This window comes from Bison bison, unplaced genomic scaffold (genome assembly GCF_000754665.1).
Source record: "Bison bison bison isolate TAMUID 2011002044 unplaced genomic scaffold, Bison_UMD1.0 scf7180017864331, whole genome shotgun sequence".
NCBI classification, from domain to species: Eukaryota; Metazoa; Chordata; class Mammalia; order Artiodactyla; family Bovidae; genus Bison; species Bison bison.
In genome coordinates, this window is record NW_011494903.1 from 4,299,369 (window position 1) to 4,319,973 (window position 20,605).

At 39.9% G+C, this 20,605-nt stretch overlaps 1 protein-coding gene across 2 annotated transcripts in view; it reads left to right on the forward strand.

Moving 5' to 3' along the window:
• Positions 1-20,605, forward strand: part of LIFR (leukemia inhibitory factor receptor alpha) — a 110,810-nt gene that overhangs the window by 79,957 nt on the left and 10,248 nt on the right. For both annotated transcript variants that reach the window (XM_010853752.1, XM_010853751.1), the window contains exons 9-17: positions 80-249; positions 2,148-2,293; positions 3,492-3,654; positions 6,587-6,657; positions 8,948-9,161; positions 12,917-13,096; positions 15,003-15,104; positions 15,701-15,868; positions 20,073-20,234. In XM_010853752.1, the coding sequence (XP_010852054.1) occupies positions 80-249; positions 2,148-2,293; positions 3,492-3,654; positions 6,587-6,657; positions 8,948-9,161; positions 12,917-13,096; positions 15,003-15,104; positions 15,701-15,868; positions 20,073-20,234 (1,376 nt within the window). The remainder of the gene's footprint in view (positions 1-79; positions 250-2,147; positions 2,294-3,491; positions 3,655-6,586; positions 6,658-8,947; positions 9,162-12,916; positions 13,097-15,002; positions 15,105-15,700; positions 15,869-20,072; positions 20,235-20,605) is intronic.

The window sequence follows — 20,605 nt, forward strand, 5'->3', positions numbered from 1 at the left end:
TACTCATCCATTTTTTTCTGTAATATATCTCTTGCCATTTTGAAATTGTTTTAATATTCCTTAATATTCTCTTTTTCAGTTTTTCAGGAAAATATGTTAGATTTAACGGAGATGAAGTGTCCGCAAATGAAAACTACCAGTTATTCTTTCAAATACTTTCAAATCAAGAAATACACAATTTTACATTGAATGCTCAAAATCTTCTGGGTCAGACAGAATCAACACTTTTAGTTAACATAACTGAAAAAGGTAGGTCGCTACATAAACCAGTGTCTTAAAAATAACTTTAGAAGTGGTAAAGTGTCTCGAGGTTAATGAAAAGTGCTTCTAGGGATTTGTTTTTTTAACTGATTATTTCCTTTATAGTTACTTAGTATTCATTTTTTAAATTTCATTTAAAAATCTTTAAAATTTAAATTTCAAGTTTCACTATTTTATTGAATTCAAATAAAAATTTGAATTAGTTTCATAGAAATTGTAAGTGGCTTTATCTAATAATTTTTGATTTCTGAAAATATTTTTGCCCAATTTTTTAAAAACTTTTTATTTTGAAATAATTGTAGACTCAGGGGTGGTTGCAAAAATAATGGAGTCCTCCTTGCAACTTTCTCAGTAGTATCATCTTACGGAACTGTACTTCAGTTAGGCAGTTGACCCTCCTGGTTCAATACTGAGCCTGACTACTGACCTTGCTCCGTTTTCACCAGTTTTTGTGCGTTTGATTGTGTGTGGTATGTGTGTAGCTTTGTGCAGTCAGATCCGTGTATAGATTTGTGTAACCCACCAGTACAGTTAAGAGACAGAACTGTTCTATCACGCCAAAGGAACTGCCTCTTGCTGTCACTTTAGCAGCCCCACCAACACACACACACACACATGAATCTCTGTCCCTGGAAAACAGCTAATCAGTTCTTCATGTCTATTGTTTTGTCATAGGGGAATGTGTGTAAATGGAGTCATACACTGTGGGTTCCTTTGTGCTTGTTTCTGACTCTTTGCAACCCCATGAACTCTAGCCTGCCAGGCTCCTCTGTCCATGGGATTCTCCAAGCAAGAATACTGGAGTGGGTTGCCATTTCCTCCTCCAGGGGATCTTCCTCACCCAGGGATCAAACTGTGTCTTTTGCATCCCCTGCATTGGCACATATATTCTTTACTACTGCCCACAGGAAGTTGGCATTTTTACTAAGGATGATGTCTTTGATATCCATCCACATAGTTTTATGTATCAGTAAATAGTTTGTTCCATTTTACTACTGATGATTTCTGAATTTTTACCAACCCTAGTAATATATAGATCAAAATAGAAATAAAAGAGGTCAGTCTTTTTGGCATTCATTCCTATGGTCTTTCCACATGTATCAACTGAGACCAGCTCTGCAATATATGGAGCAGTAGCATACAAGACTTCTCTTAGAGACCGTCAGGGGCTAAGGGCTTAAACCATTTACATTAGAAGACAGAGTACAAGTGATTAGTAGATGGTCCTGTTGCCTTACTTCATTATTTCTTGATTTTTTCCCCTAAGATCAGAAAGGCTACATTTTATATTTGAGTGGCCGTTTTGTATGTATTTATCTGCCCTCTGCCATTTCAACCCTGTCTTTCCCATGATTCTTTCCTATCACTCAAATTGGTGTATGCAGTATAACCAATATAGTGTGTGTTTGCTTCACTGTGCCTTTGTTCTTGCCAGGACTCCAGCCTGAAATGCTTTTCTGCAGTAGTTTAGCCAGTTTCCTTTGGTTTATCCTCTAAGGCTCATCTTAAGTCCCATCTTCACTGTACATCTGCACTTACTTACAGCCAAATTCCAGTATCTGTTAATATCTGTACCACACGTTGGACTTACTGTATATACTCTTGTTGATTTTCTTTCTTTTTCCTCAAGTAAAGGAGGGGTTCCTTAAAGGTAGAGACTACCTTTTAGTATTTCTGGGGCTAACAGCAACCTTGAGCATGAATGGTTCTTAAGCAATGCTGGCCTGGTGTCAGGCCATAAATGTGAGGTTTGTCTTCCACAAACACTGGGTGGAACATTGTTGATCAGCACTAATAACACACCTCCTGTTTTTTGTTTTCTTTGGCTCTCATTTGTCATATTAGAAAAGAACTTTTAAAGTAATTTTTGAAAATTATATTTACAGTTCATCCCCGTATTCCTACTTCACTCAAAGCGAAGGATATTAATTCAACAGCTGTGATACTTTCCTGGCATTTACCGGGCAACTTTACAAAAGTTAAACTGTTATGTCAAATTGAAATTAATAAAACTAACTCAGAGCATGAATTGGTGAGTAAGATTCTCCTCTAAACTTCCTTTGACATTATTTTGGATAAAATACGTAGTTTTCAGAAAGAATTAAGTAAATTCACATGTATAAGCTCTCAGATTACTTATTATAGAGGTTTCCTAAGAGCCATTATAAATATATGTGTGTGTGTGTGTGTATACATACACGTGTCATAACAGTATTGCATTTAGCACTTAAAAACAATTGTAGTACTAGGTGTTATAGAATATAAGTATGACTTCTGCTACTCAGAATGTGTCCAGATCTAGTATAGTCCCTGGCATGTAACTGGCACTCAATAAATTTGTGAATGAATGAGTAGATTTTGCTGTAGCCTTTGTGTTAGTTAATGGACTAATCAGCAGCAGAGAGATGATGTGGTATTTAAAACTGCTAAGTGCAGCAATGGGAGCAAGTTATAATTGGTCATTATAAGTCAAAACATGACTTTTTAATACATTTTAAATACTTACGTTGACTTTTATGCTGCACCATCTTGTAATTTGGGGTAGATCTAAAATAAATGACATTCTACTTAAATAGTTATTTGGAAATGTACTGATAATTTCTAAAAAATCAGTCAGACTGCAAAATGTAACACAGAAAGTTCCTTTGCAATAAGTAATTGAGAACTCAGAAACTTTCCGGAGGCATGCAAATCCTCAAATTTGTTTCAGATTGCTTCATCTTAATTTTATTTGGTTTAAATATTTGTTGGATATTCTACATGTTTAACACTGCACTAGAGTTTCTAAATGCCATGTAAAAAATAATGCATAAATGATGCTTGACTCCAATAAGCTTCCAAATATCTGAATAATGTATTTAATACTCAAGGTCATCTTAGATTACTAAATTATATTAAGGTGTATTGCATCACCATTAACCATAGACAGAATATCATCATCTCTGCATAATTTAATTGACTATTACTACTTAGATTCAACATTTGGATTAAAAATATACTTTAATTTTTTTGCTATTGCAGAACATAATTTCACTGATTTTGAATTTTATGTAAGAATTAAAATATAGTAGATGAACTGTCTTTGGTTTTATAGAGGTAAAGTCTTAGGACATTCAGTCAATTTATGTTGCAAATTTGGGAGGCTTTCTTTTAAAAAATATATGTATATGTATATTTATTCATATACACATGATATTACATATGTAATATATATGTTTGTTTTCTGATAGCGGAATGTCACAATGAGGGGGGTAGAAAGTTCAAATTATCTTACTACTGTGGACAAGTTAAATCCATATACCATATATACTTTTCGGATTCGTTGTTCTACTGACCCTTTCTGGAAATGGAGCAAATGGAGCAATGAAAAACAGTGTTTAACCACAGAAGCCAGTAAGTTAACTGAATGATTTATGACTAATTATTACTATAGATCCTGAAATTTTATACCTTTTTTTTTTTTTTTAACAAAAATGTCACCAGAGTGACTAAAAGTAGGAGAATGTTTAGATAAATGGTGTAATTATTTAATACCAAGGCAATGACACCCCACTCCAGTACTCCTGCCTGGAAAATCCCATGGACAGAGGAGCCTGGTAGGCTGCAGTCCGTGGGGTCGCTGAGGGTCGGACAGGACTGAGCAACTTCGCTTTCACTTTTCACTTTCATGCATTGGAGAAGGAAATGGCAACCCACTCCAGTGTTCTTGCCTGGAGAATCCCAGGGACGGGAGAGCCTGGTGGGCTGCCGTCTATGGGGTCGCACAGAGTCGGACACGACTGAAGTGACTTAGCAGCAGCAGTAGCAGCAGCAGTAAAATACCATACAAAGATTTTAAATGATGAGTTTTAGTTTCGTGATAATACGAAAAAATATTTGGCTTATGTTATGTGAAACGGCTAAGCTACCTTATCCACAATATGATTATAACGATATTAGGATGATACATAGGAAACCAAACTTGAAATTTAGTAAGATTATGGGGTGGTTTTTCTCACACTTTTTCCTCCTATTCCTGGTATTTTAATTATAATAATCTATTTATAGTGTTTCTTTATTGAAAGCAATTATTAATAAAGCTAATTTGGTAAAATATTGTGACTTAGGCCTAAGGATGGTCGGGACTACAAGTTCTTGAACTTTAGTTTCTGTGGTACACCCAGATCAAAATATCAATAAAATCAGGAAACTGGTTTTCCGAGTATGATAATTTCTAAAGACAGAATAAGATTCTATTCTTGATTAATCCAGATATCAACTTTCAAACAAACAGCAAAAATTTAGAAATAGGTGTAATTTTCAGAAATTATTCAATAAAAGATAGCAAAAGATTTATTTGCACTGTATAATATAGGGAATATCAAACTTCTTCCAAAAAATGTAATGTGTGTTAGTCGCTCAGTCATGTCCAAGTCTTTGCAGCCCCGTGGACTATAGCTGGCCAGGCTCCTCTGTCCGTATTCCCAGGCAGGAGTACTGGAGTGGGTTGTCATTCCCTTCCCCAGGGGATCTTCCTGACCCAGGGTTGAACCCAGGTCCCTGGCATGGCAGGCAGATTCTTTATTGTTTGAACCATGGGGGAAGCAATAAGCAGAGAGTGAGACAAAAACTGATAGGTATTAACCCAGATTTTGTCTCTTCACATGAAGACGAGCGAGATGAGAGGATCTTTACAACGCATTCAAGAATTACTTGGATCCTGCTTGAGTCCCGAGAGAGGGTATACTAGTTATCTGTTGCTGTGACAAATTACCCAGAGCTCAGTGGCTTAAAACTGCAGGCGTTTGTTATCTCACAGTGTCTTTGGATCGGAAATTCAGGAGCAGCTTAGCTGAGTGGCTCCGACTTAGAGTTTGTTAGGAGGCTACAATCAGGGTGTGAGTGGGGGCTGCGGGCTTGACTGGGTCTGGAGGATTGGCTTTCAGGATGATTCACTCACATGGCTGTTGGCATGAGGTCTGCATTCCTCACCGTGCGGGCCTCTCCATAGGGCTGCTGGGGTGTCCTCACATGGCAGCCAGCAGCACCCAGATTTGGTGATCAAAGAGAAAACAAGGCAGCTTCCACAATGTCTTTATGTCCTAGTCTCAGAAGGAACATATATCACGTCTACTGTACCCTACTGGCCGCACAGGCCAACCCTGATACACTGGAGGAGGGACCACCACACTGAATGTCAGGGGCCGTGACCAGCATCATTGGTCCTTTTGGAAACTAGTTACCACAGGAGCTTTTGCCTTAGTTGATGACCTGTTCTTGCCAAGAGGAAACACTTTATTTATACCTCATTGAATAAAGGCATTTAATTCACTTAAGAAATACTTATAATTATCCACCATGTGTCAGGAATCATCTGGTTACTAGGAATATAGCAGTGAATAAAACAGCACTCTGCCCATGGAGTGTAGAGGATAGAGTATTAGAAATGAGTTTTTAAACTACATATATAATAGTGTATTTTGGGTGGCAATGAGTGCCATGGAAAAAAATAAAAACTAGAGAGAGGGCTAGGGAATGAAGGCCAAGTGGTTGGGGAGAGGGGGTGCAATTTTAAATAAGGTAGCTGGGAAAGACTTCACTAATAAGGTAGCACTTGATCTGAGATACAAAGGAGGTGGGGAAGGAAGCTACATAGTTAATTCAGAGGAGGAAAGTTGTAGTCAGAGGAAGAGAGAACACAGAAAGTGCAGAAAGACTAGAGTAGGTGTCCTCTGCATGTTGTAGGAACAGTCAGGAAGCTGACCTGTAGCCAGAGCAGGCTTGAATAAAGGGAGGTTGGAGGATGTGACAGAGAAGGCAATGGCACCCCACTCCAGTACTCTTGCCTGAAAAATCCCATGGATGGAGGGGCCTGGTAGGCTACAGTCCATGGGGTCACCAAGAGTTGGGCACGACTGAGCGACTTCACTTTCACTTTCATGCATTGGAGAAGGACATGGCAACCTACTCCAGTGTTCTTGCCTGGAGAATCCCAGGGATGGGAAGCCTGGTGGGCTGCCGTCTATTGGGTCGCACAGAGTCAGACACGACTAAAATGACTTAGCAGCAGCAGCAGCAGGAGGATGTGAGATGGAGAGGCAGCCCCAATCCGTCTGAGGGATGTGAGGGTGATTTTAACCCATTGTAAGGGACCTTGTGCTTTGCAGATGTTCAGAGCTCAGCTTTTCCATTGCTCCACTTTCTAAGTGGAAAATGACTTAGAAACACTAACTGCTTCACATTTTTATTGAGAATTTCAATTTTAAACCCTGCTATCCCAATTACTGATCTTATCAACTGACATAGTATGCATCTTCAAATATTAACTTTTAAATCTCTTTTCTAGTTCCTTCAAAGGGACCAGATATTTGGAGGGAGTGGAGTTCTGATGGAAGAAATCTAATAATATATTGGAAGGTAAATGTCTTATTTTTCCTTGAATATTTAAGTAACTTTAGTATGCTAAACTACTTAAATTACATATGGTTCTTGGGTTATTAGGGAGCCAGGATTTCCCAGACTGGCTTAGTTGCAGTATTGCTGAGAATGTAGCCTGGCTTCTAAAACTCCCAGATTCCTCATCACTGCAGACGTACCACAGTCTTTGTAGTGAGGATCTCTGTCTCAGGTCTAGGCATTCTTCAGTTTGATTTTATGAGACTTATAAAGGACCGAGGATTTCATGAATTCCATCTATCTCACTTTAGTCAGAAATGCAGCCAGAAACCACAAGTTAGAATCCTAAGTATTTATGTTGTATTTTCTATTCAGTGAATAGGAAACCAATTTTTTATATCTTATCAGTCAGCATAATTTGTTGTCCCCTAAATAAATTGTGTTACAGTATAGCAATTATAAAGTTTTACAAAGTTTTCTAAAATTTCAGCTAAAGTATGAATTGCATTATGTTTTGCTAGAGCATAAACCTTACTGGAGCAAATGTTTTCATTGCTGATTTATGAAAATCAAAACCACAAACAGTTGTTTTCTACATCAGATTTCATAGGAATAGTTATAACCAGATTCTTTTAAATAGTGCATTTTGTTATTTAAAGTAAACTTTTACAAAAACTTGACATCAGTATGGCTTTGATTAAAGTGAGTCTTTGAAGTCTGTGAGGATGTCGTGTACACATTCCATCACTTGGAGGTCGTCTGTATATGACTGTGCATCCCCTCTTATTCTTAATTGGAAAAATCCCTTAGCTACTCTCACTTGTCTGTCAGATTGTGCAGTAATATAGGAATGATTGTACAGATGACTTCAATGTAGAGAGTTTAGGATATTTTTCAGACTAGATGAATGTTTAACCAAGGATTAAAAATATTGAAGCAATTCAGATTCTAACTTCAGTGACTAGTTTATGGTTCTGCCATATTTGGGTGGAAAATTCAGTTGTTTTGGACATGTTGATTTTACACAACATGACCATAGGATGATCGAGTATAGTTCAGTAGGCAGTAGTTTGGTGTAAGGCTCTGGAGCTCCAGAGAGGTCTGAGCTAAAGACATAGCTTTGAGTAGCATGTAAATTGATCACTCAGCACACAGTGTAGAAGGAGGCCAGGTGTAGAATTGTGGGTGGTGGCGGCATCTGAAGAACCAGCAGAGGAGGAGGATCCAGCAGAGGAGGTTGGGAAGGTTAGAAGGGCAGGAAGACCAGAAGAAAATAGTGTGCAGAAACCAAGGGAATGGGGGTGATAGGTGAAGGAATGGACAGTATCAAATGAAATCCACAATTCTTGGGATGGTAGCGTGTTCACTGGACCAGGCCATCAGAGAGCTGTCCGGGATCTCTGTGTCTTCAGCAGAGTATTAGTGGCTTGATCAGAGGGTCCTATGCACTGCTACATAAATTGGAGGGATTGTTTGGAAAAGCAGTTTAGATATATAAATAAAGACATTTGAATGTTTATTTCCTTTCCTGTAAGTCCAGATTTGGGACCCCGCATTAAGGAATTAATCCTAACTGGGGAAAAAACTGTGGCACCAAAAGGTTTATTTTATTGTGAAAAAAAATGGCAACAACTTAAATTCTACTTTTTTAAGAAATATTCAGGTAAACTAATAAAAATGCTATATGAAATATGAAGCTATTAGAAATATATATAACTGTATTATCCAAAAAAAGAGTGTATTATAGAAAAGTGAAAAAAAAATAGACAATTGTATAATATGATTGAAACAATTTTAATAAAAGTCTCCATCAAGAAAAACAGCTTGAAGGAAATACCAGAATGTAAGAATATTTAAGAAATGGGAATATGGGAGATTTTTCTTCCAACTTTTTAATATTTTCCACATTTTCTGTAATGAGCAAGTACTACTTTAAAATGAAAAAAACAGTAACTATTTTAAAAACATGATGCCATACTTTTAATATTTTATTTAAGTAGAGCACTGCTTCTCATCTTCTTTTGGTTTCCTTCTGAAAAATATGAAGCTAGATATTGTTTTGTTACTTAATTTTTATATTTTTATGTACTCGACTGCTTACAGCAAGCGTAGTTTTTGTTCAGCACTGCTTCCCTGATGTATCCAGATCTCAGTGGATTTAAAGTCTGTGCTGTGCACTGTTAACGACTCATGTTTCCTAATGTTACTTTGTCAGGATTAGTGAAGTATCCGGTTTAGACTCAGTGGCCTTGCCTTGTCACATCACCTTTGCCAATTTTTATAACAGAATTTATTTTTCTTTTTTTAATAGCCTTTACCCATTAATGAAGCTTATGGAAAAATACTTTCTTATAATGTATCATATTCATCAGATGAGGAAACAAAATCCCTTTCTGAGATTCCTGATACTCAACACAGGGCAGAATTACAACTTGATAAAAATGACTACATCATCAGTGTGGTGGCAAAAAATTCTGCCGGCTCATCACCACCTTCTAAAATAGCTAGTATGGAAATTCCCAATGGTGAGTACTTAAGGTAGAAGTAGTATATAAGGACAGGAAACCGAGGTGAAACATCTTGACGGTGTTGCTTGCTCTCATAATGTCAGCTTTCTTCTCATATCCTCCGCTGCTGCTAATGAGTAAGGAGGAACAGGCAGTTTGCTGTCAAATATTCGTGGAGAGGCAGTAGCCTTCAGTATGACTGGAAGCATCTACACTGATGGATAAAACCCAATTACTTTAACACATAATGTTGTAGAGTTATGGCAGTAGATACTACTCTTAGGAAGAAATATTTTAACAGTTTATTCAGAACTGCTTTCACACATCTTCCCAAGACCATGACAGTTGACACATCAGCTAGGCTATTTTTAAACAGTTAGGAAGAAATACTCATTTTAAATGACAGCTTCATTGATAAGACAATTCTTTATTAATAGGAATCCTTTACTGATAAGAAATTCTTCTTAAAGTCTAAATTTCATCTTCAGTATAAGCTTTAGAAAAGAATTTTGATGTAATTTTAAAATTCCTCATTGCCCCCTTTAAATTTGATGAGTTACAGTGACTGTCAGTTTTCATTCCAATCCCAGAGAAAGGCAATGCCAAAGAATGCTCAAACTACTGCACAATTGCAGTCATCTCACACACTAGCAAAGTAATGCTCAAACTTCTCCAAGCCAGGCTTCAACAGTATGTGAACCATGAATTTCCAGATGTTCAAGCTGGATTTAGAAAAGGCAGAGGAACCAGAGATCAAATTGCCAACATGCCCTGGGTCATCGAAAAAGCAAGAGAGTTCCAGAAAAACATCTACTTCTGCTTTATTGACTATGCCAAAGCCTTTGACTGTGTGGATCACAACAAACTGGAGAATTCTTCAAGAGATAGGAACACCAGACCACCTGACCTGCCTCCTGAGAAATCTGTACACAGGTCAAGAAGCAACAGTTGGAACTGGACATGGAATAACAGACTGGTTCCAGATTTGGAAAGGAGTACATCAAGGCTATATATTGTCACCCTGCTTATTTAACTTATATGCAGAGTACATCATGAGAAACGCTGGGCTGGAGGAAGCACAAGCTGGAATCAAGATTGCCAGGAGAAATATCAATAACTTCAGATATGCAGATAACACCACCCTTATGATAGAAAGCAAAAAAGAACTAAAGAGCCTCTTGATGAAAGTGAAAGAGGAGAGTTTAAAAGCTGGCTTAAAACTCAACATTCAGAAAACTAAGATAATGGCTTCTGGTTCCATCACTTCATGGCAGATGGAGAAACAGTGGAAACAGTGGCAGACTTTATTTTTGGGGGCTCCACAATCACTGCAGATGGTGACTGCAGCCATGAAATTAAACGATGCTTGCTCCTTGGAAGAAAAACTATGACCAACCTAGACAGCATATTAAAAAACAAAGACATTACTTTGCCAACAAAGGTCTGTCTAGTCAAGGCTATGGTTTTTCCAGTAATCATGTATGGATGTGAGAGTTGGACTATAAAGAAAGCTGAGCACCGAAGAATTGATGCTTTTGAACTGTGGTGTTGGAGAAGACTCTTGAGAGTCCCTTGGACAGCAAGGAGATCCAACCGGTCCATCCTAAAGGAAATCAGTCCTAAATATTCATTAGAAGGACTGATGCTGAAGCTGAAACTCCAATACTTTGGCTACCTGATGTGAAGAACTGACTCATTTGAAAAGACCCTGATGCTGGGAACGATTGAAGGCAGGAGAAGGGGATGACAGAAGATGAGATGGTTGGATGGCATCACACACTGACTCAATGGACATGAGTTTGAGTAAACTCGGAGTTGGTGATGGACCTGGAAGCCTGGTGTGCTGCAGTCCATGGGGTCAAGAGAGTCGGACATGACTGAGTGACTGAACTGAACAGCGACTGTCCATTCTTCCTCAGCTGCCTTGACAATTCTTTGAGTCACAAGTTCTCAGTGGCCACTCCTGCCCCCTCGCCCAGTTAGCTCCTCTTCTGAGTCATTCCCTGATCCCCCTGACTTGCTATCTCACCCTAGTATGGGGTCACCTTTCTGTGATCACCCACTCCTGAAGGAAGAAAAACTGGTCCAGTTTGGGTCCTCAGTACCTTTTCAGTTCTTGTTTGAGGGCACTGGGCAGTGTCTGACTGCTTGTTACATAACTGTTCTTTGTTCCACTCAGTTGTGGACACATTAGGAGGAAGAAATAGGGACACACAGTATGTTTCAAGACACACAGCAGCAGCCAGAGCCCAGGTAGCAGTGCATGCTAGAGAGGAGAGGTCTGCGGGCAGTGCCGTGGGGGCAAAAACAAGGGAAAGACATATGAACACCCGTGGCAAGATAAGCTGCCGATTTAGGTTAGGTATTTCATGGCTCTCAGAATAATAGGCAATACCTATGTTATCTTTTAATTCAGAAGCTATATTCCTGCCTTTTCTGTGTGTCTCTCAGTTCAGTTCAGTCGCTCAGTCGTGTCCGACTCTTTGCGACCCCATGAATCGCAGCACGCCAGGCCTCCCTGTCCATCACCAACTCCCGGAGTTCACCCAAACTCACGTCCATCGAGTCGGTGATGCCATCCAGCCATCTCATCCTGTCGTCCCCTTCTCCTCCTGCCCCCAATCCCTCCCAGCATCAGAGTCTTTTCCAGTGAGTCAACTCTTCGCATAAGGTGTATCTCTCAGAAGGTAGTAATTTGCCGAACTAACAATGGTCTGGCCATCAGCTTTCAGACAGTTACTGCAACTCAGAACAAATCATGGTTCCTTGAGGATTTCCCCAGTTGGAGGCCTTACTGCCTCAACACCGGCTGACAGTGTGGATTTTTTAGTCACATTGAGCCAAGAAGCTGTTGTATCCAGAGTCTTCTGTATTCCAAGCCGAATTGTTGTCTTGTATCCAGTAGTAGTTGCTTATGAATGCAAATTTTGTTCAAAAAAACGTTTCCATGGCTTTTTACTGAGCCCTTAAATATGCATCAGTTAGAGAAATTACTTCTTTGCCCTGTTTCTCTGGAAAATGTCCCTCTTGGCCACGCTGTCCTAACCCACACTAATTACTTACTCCCAACCTTGGGCCTCCCCTATCACTGAGGCTGAGATCTGGCAGGTGGTAAAATCAAACCTCACCATGGCCCCCAGTCCCCTCTGTCATCTTCTGCACCTCACGCATCCGTACTGCTCTCTGCCCACACTGGCCATCCCATCCCTGTCCTGTCTCCAGAATCCCACCCACCCATGGGACAGCAGTCTCCCTTGAAGGGAAGTGAGGGGCTGGCACACCCATTCATTCCCTGACTGCGTGGGGCTGTGCTCCTGCTTGGCGTGGTCTGTGCGCAGAGTGGAGCTGCAGGCACAGGCCCCGCCTGCACTCGTGGCGCTCACATCCATAGTGGATGATGAAAGGAGGTCCTGGCCACCCGTGCCTGCTCTTCTCCGGCCTCCCGTCCCTGTGCTGCTGTGCCGTGACCCTCCATTGCTCATTCCTTCTGCCCCATTCATCATGGCTCTTGAGCTTCATGTCCCTGCCCAGCTATGGCACTACCTGATCCTTGGTTCTTTTTTGTTTTCTTTTTTCCCAGCTGCAGAGTTGATCTGTATGACCAAGTAACTGCCGTAGAGCAGCATTTCTAAACTTGGCTGAAGGTTTATCTAGGTTAGCACCATTTTGCAGTGTATGTACAATGAAATGATTTGTATAACTCTGGCTCATTTTCATGAGGTTTACCTTAAAACATTATTTTTAACACTAGTAAAAATCCTTCTTTCTTGAAGATGATCTCAAAATAGAGCAGGCTCTTGGAATGGGAAATAGGATCCTCCTCACTTGGAATTACGACCCCAACATGACCTGCGACTATGTAATTAAGTGGTGTAACTCATCTCAGTCTGGACCCTGCCTCATGGACTGGAAAAAAGTCCCTCCAAACAGTACTGAAACTGTAATAGAATCTGGTAAGTGTCTCTCAGAGTTCTTTAAAGATATTTTTTAAATTTACTTTTTATTGGGGTGACATTGGTTTATAATAACATCATGCAGGTTTCATGTATACACCATTATGTTTCTATTTCGGTTACACTACAGCGGCTAACCACCAAAAAAACCTTTTTTTTAAGAGCAGCACGTGGAGTGACTGGTTGCAGTGCAGTGACTGTTCCCCCTCACCACTGGGCTGGACATGGATTGGTTTAACTTTTTTGGAAAGCAGTTTGTGGCAGTATGTGTGTGAAACAGTTCATAGACTTTGATCTCGTCATTACTTGCCTAGGAATGTATTCTAAGGAAGAAAATCCAAGAGCAGCACAGATGTACATCTAAGAATGTTCAGCACAGCATTGTTTATAATTATAATGACCTCATTTGCCATCTTTTTGCCCATGTTTGCCCACAAGCCAGGTTACTGAGCACAAAGGACTTGCACCCAATACCACTTCCCCTGATGCAGGTCAGGGGTGCAGTGAGGGGCGGGGGGCAGCTCAGGAGCTGCAAGCCTAAGATGATGCAGCCAAGAGGGGTGTGTGGTTACCTGCAGGCCGAGCCAGCCTTGTCCTTGGGAACCCTAGCCTCTCTGCACTGTCACTGTTCTTCTGAGTCCCTGGCATGAGTGAGTGTGCCTCTGCCTGTGGGAACTGTGGAACCTCTTGGCAGTGAAGCTTCTGACGTCACCACCCCCCAGCCCGGGCCCGTTCTCCCTCACGTGTGAGTGAAGTTCAGGAGCGCGAGCAGCTGCTGAGCCTTCTCTCCCAGGAATCACGCTCTGCTCGTTTACTTTGTTCACTGTCAGATGGTCAGGGTGAGCCCCATGCGTTGGATTCCTACATGGAGCTTCAGGTTTTTTTTCCAGTTCTACTTGGAATACAGCCAGATTCTTTCATGTGCATAATTGGCCAAGGCCTCGATGGTTGCCTTTCTTTTTCCTTGCCGAGTATGTCATCCCTTACCAGCGAAGTACAGCCCAATCTTACACAGCCGTAGTGTGCTCTGTACAAATTATGACCCCTCTTCCCTCCTTTCTCACTTTGGCCTTGAGAATGATCAAAATGGACTGGGGCAGGGTGGAATGATGCGGAGAGGTGAGAAATGTATCTTTAGCTGGAATATCTGGGATATAAGATGAAGTTGAAACCTGTAGGGTGAGAAGGAGGACCTTCGATGCAGAGGCCCCGCATAGCATCTTATTGTTAGCTCTTCACATCTGTCCTGCCAGCTGCTCCAGGCCAGGGGTCCTGTTACATCCATCCTGCTTTGCATTGTATTGAGGAGACATTTGAAAGTGATTAACTTGGATCGAAGTTAAAATGCTTTTCTTGCATGTCTTGTGGAGTTAATAGCACTAAATGCTGATGCTATAAAGAGGAATAGACTCTTAAGTCCCATTTCCTTTAACCCCGAGGTGTCGTGTAGAGTGGAAATTTTAGTATCTGCTTCTTGGAACAAGGGGAGAGCAATGGGTTCTTCCAACCCACAAATAACCCTAGTTAGGGAAGGGCTTTTCAGAGGTGTGCTACAGACCTGGGACCATTTCAGAAACTGACCCAGGACCAAATCTAGGAAGAAGCTGTCATTGCTTAGTTTGAAGGAACAAAATGAAAACCTTGATGACTATTTTTTTTCCCTTCAAGATGATGTCATGTTATAATACTAAATTTTTCATTGCAACAGATGTGAATTTAATTTTTGTCAAGTCAGTTTTCACTCTGAATGTTTACTAGTTTTGGAAACGCAAATATATTTTCTGTAACCTTTGTAAAATTAGCTTTGGAAATTTCAAAGTGAGTTATTTTCAGTTTGAGATTTCTAAAATAGATATTCATAGTCATATGTACTTACGAAAGCTTACTGATTGTGTTCATCCTGTAGATCAGTTTCGACCAGGTGTAAGATATAATTTTTCGGTGTATGGGTGCAGAAATCAAGGATATCAATTATTACGTTCTGTAATTGGATATGTAGAAGAATTGGGTAAGTTAAATGGGTAAGTTTTCTTAGAGTTGAAGATAACATGAGAAATTATAAGTAGACATCAATTTTAAGATTGAATTCTAAAAATAGATTGAATTGAGATGTGTATTAGTTCAAGGAAGAAAAATAAGTTAGATGATAACTGTAAAATTATTGATAATTACTTATCCTTACTTCATTTGTTTAATGTTTACATTTGACAGTTTTACTCTTGTCATAGAGAAAACTAAGTCTTATTTTGGATGTCAAAAAGACTTACCATGTGCTTTTACAAATTTTAAAAACTGTTTATTTAAGACTATCACTAAAAGGGGAAATAGAAATCGTCTATTGGAATAGCCACTTAAAGATTTTGCATAGGTTTTGCAAACCCCACCCCCCCCGATATGTTTTATACCTGAAAGTTGCAAATTCTACCTTTGTATATTCATAGTAAAAGTGCTATGATAATATATGTGAAAGTTTATGATTAAATAAAGAATAATGTTCTAATTCCAGGCTCAGCTGTTTTTGAGGCTAGAAATCGCATTAAACCTTAATGTCTTGCTCTGTATTAGTAAACTCTCCTTTAAGTGTGGGCTTCTTTTCTTTTACAGCTCCAGCTGTTGCTCCAAATTTTACTGTTGAGGATACATCTGCAGATTCTATATTAGTGAAATGGGAAGAAATTCCTGTGGAAGAGCTTAGAGGATTTTTAAGAGGATATTTATTTTACTTTGAAAAAGGAGAGAGAGACACATCTAAGATAATGGGTTTGGAACCAGGTGAGTAAATTACTAGAATAAGTATATACTGTTTCTTAGAAGTTCTATATTAATTACAAAAAATGGAGAGAAAGAAGAAAGAAAAGGTAAAACAAAATGCTACTGAATAGTTTCAACCGATCTCCCAAAACTCTGAACAATAAGGAAGTGAAAATGAAGTCATTTGATGAATATGAGATTTTTCAAGATTTTAGTATGTGATAAATGGCATGTGGTCTTTAAGAAACCATTTAAATCATTTATTCTGAGGCCTTTGATTATGACCCCCACAGGACTGAGAACACCTCTTACTAATCTTGCATGACTCATAACAAAGCACCTTATGCAGGTTACCTTACGAAAAGAAGTCTTCCTGCATTTATGCTGATGGAGGCGGAAACTCAGGAACCGAAAGAATGGCTTCAGAGCCTCCTTTTATTTGACAAAGAGCTATCCCCACAGTTAGGCAAGGCCTTAATGAGCTGGGAAACTTAATTGGCTTGATAGAGCATGTGTGTGTCCCTTATATCTTAAAAACTTAGAGTCAGTCGTGACAATTAGTAAGTGTATGCACGGAGGAGACCTTTGAGAATCCTGAAATTTACAAATACAGAAATGTTTATGCAGACTTTTGGCTTTAAATCCTCAATGACATTTCTGTTCAAAGTCAGATGCTTCTTATTTATGACTGAATAACACAAGCATGTATTATCTCTTCAATTTGAGAGCTTTTGTTTTCCTTAATGACCTTTTCTTGGAAAGAAACTGTTGTAACTGTTTAATGACTGTGTGACAAGTAGAGAACAAGCAATGCCACAGGGACACGCTGCCCACCTGGGCATTAGTGTAGTCACCTCTGGAGAACAGCAGCATAAACATGTGCCTCCCCAAATCACAGAGTTCTGCATTTCCTAAACTTTCAGAGTTGAGGCAAACCCTAACTATCAGATGCTGCAAATATCCAGAAAAAAAAAGTGCTCAGTCATGTCCAACTCTTTGCGACCCCATGGACTGTAGCCCACCAGACTCCCCTGTCCATGGGATTCTCCAGGCAAGAGTACTGGAGTGGGTTTCCATTCCCTTCTCCAAGGGATCTTCCCAACCCAGGGATTGAACCCACGTCTCCTGCGTTGCAGATGATTCTTTACCATCTGAGCCACCAGGGAAGCCCAGACATTACACCAGAGTCTGGTGTAATTTCCCTCAGGAGCTCAGAAATTTTGCACTTGAACCAAAGGTTCTCAGAAATTTTGCACTTGAATCAGTTAAAATTATAGCATGTAGACTTCTAGAGTGGATTGGTCCCTAAAATTAGAGTAAAACAGAGGGGAAAAAAAAGAAAAAACCATAAAGCCAATAAAGACAGAACCAGAGAGGCAAAAAAGAGGATATTGAAACTTTAGAACATGGAAGTGGGCTGAGTGAACTAGAGGAGTGGATGGTGGGATAGTCTAGGTGGACAGTCGGGCGGGCATCAGTTAGAAGTAGTTTGGTTTATCCTGAAGGGCCAGCAGTGGAGGCCAATGGTTAAGATGAATCTGGGCTGAACATCGGGAGTTGACTGAAGGTGTGTAAGCATCAGTTAGAACCCCCAAGTCCTACAGAGTGTCATGTAGCTCACATGAGTGCCCTCTCCCCTGAATGAGAACAGATTTATTCCCAACCAGAGAGCCTCCAGGCAGGGGAGACCACAACAGACAGTGTGACTTTCCTTCTTCCTCCTTTCCACAAGGTTAATATATCTTCAGCTAGGCATGTTTCCCAGACAAGAGGTAAGAGGATTAAATGGTTCCTGAGAAAAAACATAGAACATGCTGAGATTCAGGGGGTTACCCCAATGAAAAGCCAGGAACCCAGCTGGTCATTTCCTATCAGTAACAGACATGAAGCCCACCCACCAATAAACCCCACCTGTGCTCACCAGGCTTCCAGTGAGCCATTTAGTAGCTCACTCTGAAACATGAGGAGTATCCAGGGTTAACCAGATGATTGAGAAAGCTTCTAACCTGCAAGACAGACACCAGGAGAAATCAGAGGAAACAAATGTTATGTGGGAAACAGAAGTAAAAAAAACAAAACTATTCTTGGATAATTGAGGTACTGTTGAAAAGACATGATGTTATAAAAAGGAACAAACAGAAGACAGTTATGAATTCCTCAGAATTAAAACTGTGATCGAGGAAATTTTTAAGGAATTAAATAGAAGTAGAAATATTAAAGGGAAAATGGGGAAATTCTTCTGAAAATGAGACAGAGGCAAAAGAGCCTTGGAGGTAAAAGAAAGTTGCAGCTTGAGTCAAAGACCTGCCCTGTCCTCCTTTATAAGAGTTCTGTTAGAAGAGTGGAATGGAGGGAAGGAAATTTCCAAAGAAATAGCCCGAGAAAATTTCCCAAAATCAAAAGACCTCAGTGTATGCAGTAAAAGGTGCCATTAAATACACCAGTAAAATAGAGAAATAGGTCTATGCTGAATATGTCATGGTGAATTTTCAGAGCACCTAATACATAAAGAAAAAGTCCTAGAAACAAAAGAAAAGCAGTTATGGTGCCCGGATCAGGAGTAAGAATGGCAGTTCTCAACAACATACCGGATACTAGAAGATATTACAGCTAAAATAGTGAGTAAAAAATTGTTTTCAACCTAAAATAATACTGTAGTCAAGCCAATTTATCTACAGATACGGTAGTATCTGTACTACTTCTGTGAGAATAGAAGAAGACATTTTTAGACAGGTGAGGCTGCACATATTACTTCCCCCAGCTATCCCTTCTCCAAAAGCTACTAGAAGAGTGGGCCTCAACACAAGGAAATAAGTGGGGCGGGGAGTCCCGGGACAAGGGCCCCTGGAAGGCTTTCAGTCCATAGAAGACGCCCTGGGAAGCAACCTGACGAAAACCGGACAGGGGCTGGGGAAGCCACAGCACTGGGACTTAGTTGTGTTGGATCACATGGAAAATTGTGTTGAATATTCATTGAAGGATGTGGGAAGAATTAGTAACTGGTACATCAAACAAATAAGGAAGAAAGGCAGTTAAAACAACAGAAAAATAAGAAAGGAAACATCATATCTAGCAGTTTGTCTTAGCAATACTTCATGTTTATATAATCATGATAATATAAACACTGAATTTACCAAATTTTTTTGTTTTTCTGCCAGTAATGTGGGGTTGAGGGGAGAAGGGGTAGTGCTTGTGTGTTAGAGCTAACATCTAAAATTTAAAGTCAAGCACTACCAGTTTAGGTTTCCCTGGTGGCTCAGTCAGTAAAGAAGATGCCTGCAATGCAGGAGACTGCCTTGCAGTATAGTAGACCCAGGTTCAATCCCTGGGTCAGAAAGATTCCCTGAGAAGGAAATGGCAACCCACTCCAGTGTTCTTGCCTGGGAAATCCCATAGAAGAGTTTCATGGGCTGTAGTCCATGGGATTGCAAGAGTCAGACATGATGTAGTGACTAAACCACCACCAATCTAAGTTTATTTCAAAAATGGAAGTGAATACCCACAGAAACTGATAACTTGCTTTTGAAGTGATTGGTTGGGGGGAGGGAGATGCAGGCAGGCAACTGCTGCTTTTTATTAGCCGTATAGTGTAATTTAGTTTTTAAGCTATTGAACTGCACTATTTTGGTTAAAATTTTAAAAAACAATAGTTTAAACAATTCTTCTCATTTCCTTTTAAAACAGTTCCAAGGCATCCTCACTGGTGTCTTACTTGAGACCTTGGTTTCCTGAGTAATTTGGAGTGATCTCCATTGATTCTTGCTCGTACTCCCTTGAGTTTCTCACTTGACTCACAGACAGATGGTCAGCTCAAGTGACAGCATCCCTGCCCCCATGGGTTTGGGTTGCAGTGGGTTTTCATGCTCTTAGTAACAGAAAGAAAAGAGACTTTTATTGATTGCCTGCCGTATGCCAGGCATTATTCTAGAGAATGTGCATGGAAATTTCTGAGAGCTTCGAAACAGCTCTGAGAGCTGAGTCATGATATGGGATTTCACAGTTAGAGAAACTCAGGTTCAGAGTGGTTCAAATAATAGATCCAGATAACCCAGCTACTAATTGGTAGAGGCGGAAGTGAACATGGTGCTGACTGGCACTACAGGCCTTGGCCCTGGAGGCGACTAGCATTCAGACTCACTTAAAAATGATATGTGACAGGTTTGAGTAACCAGGTGTTTAAAAATAGTATAGAGATCAGTAATAATCTTCTTCACTTGAAAAACAGGTCGTTTTGACACAAAGGTTAAGAATATTACTGACATATCCCAGAAGACACTGAGGATTGCTGATCTTCAAGGTAAAACAAGTTACCACCTGGTCTTGCGAGCCTACACAGGTGGAGGAATGGGCCCAGAGAGGAGCATGTTTGTGGTGACAAAGGAAAACTGTGAGTTAAATGTTGTGATTGAGTTGCTTTCCATACTCAAATGCATTGGGTTTCTAGTGATTTTTGTTTATATAGAAAACCCCCCTTCTTTAAATTTCACATTTTGTTATACTTTTAAAGTAGGTGGAGGGCAGTGTTGAAAGGCCTGAATGACTTCATATTTATTTTACCAGTTATCTGAACCTACTGTCTAATGCATACTTGAGAAGTTAAGGGCTTGAGGATATCTGAAGTTCAGAGTTCTAAATTCATGTTGAACTTATGGTCAAGTGGTTTAAAATTTTTTGCCAGAAATATTCTGAGATTTTTAACATATCCAGGGAAGAATGTAAGAAACAGCCTTAAAAGAGTGTAAAGCATAACACTTATAA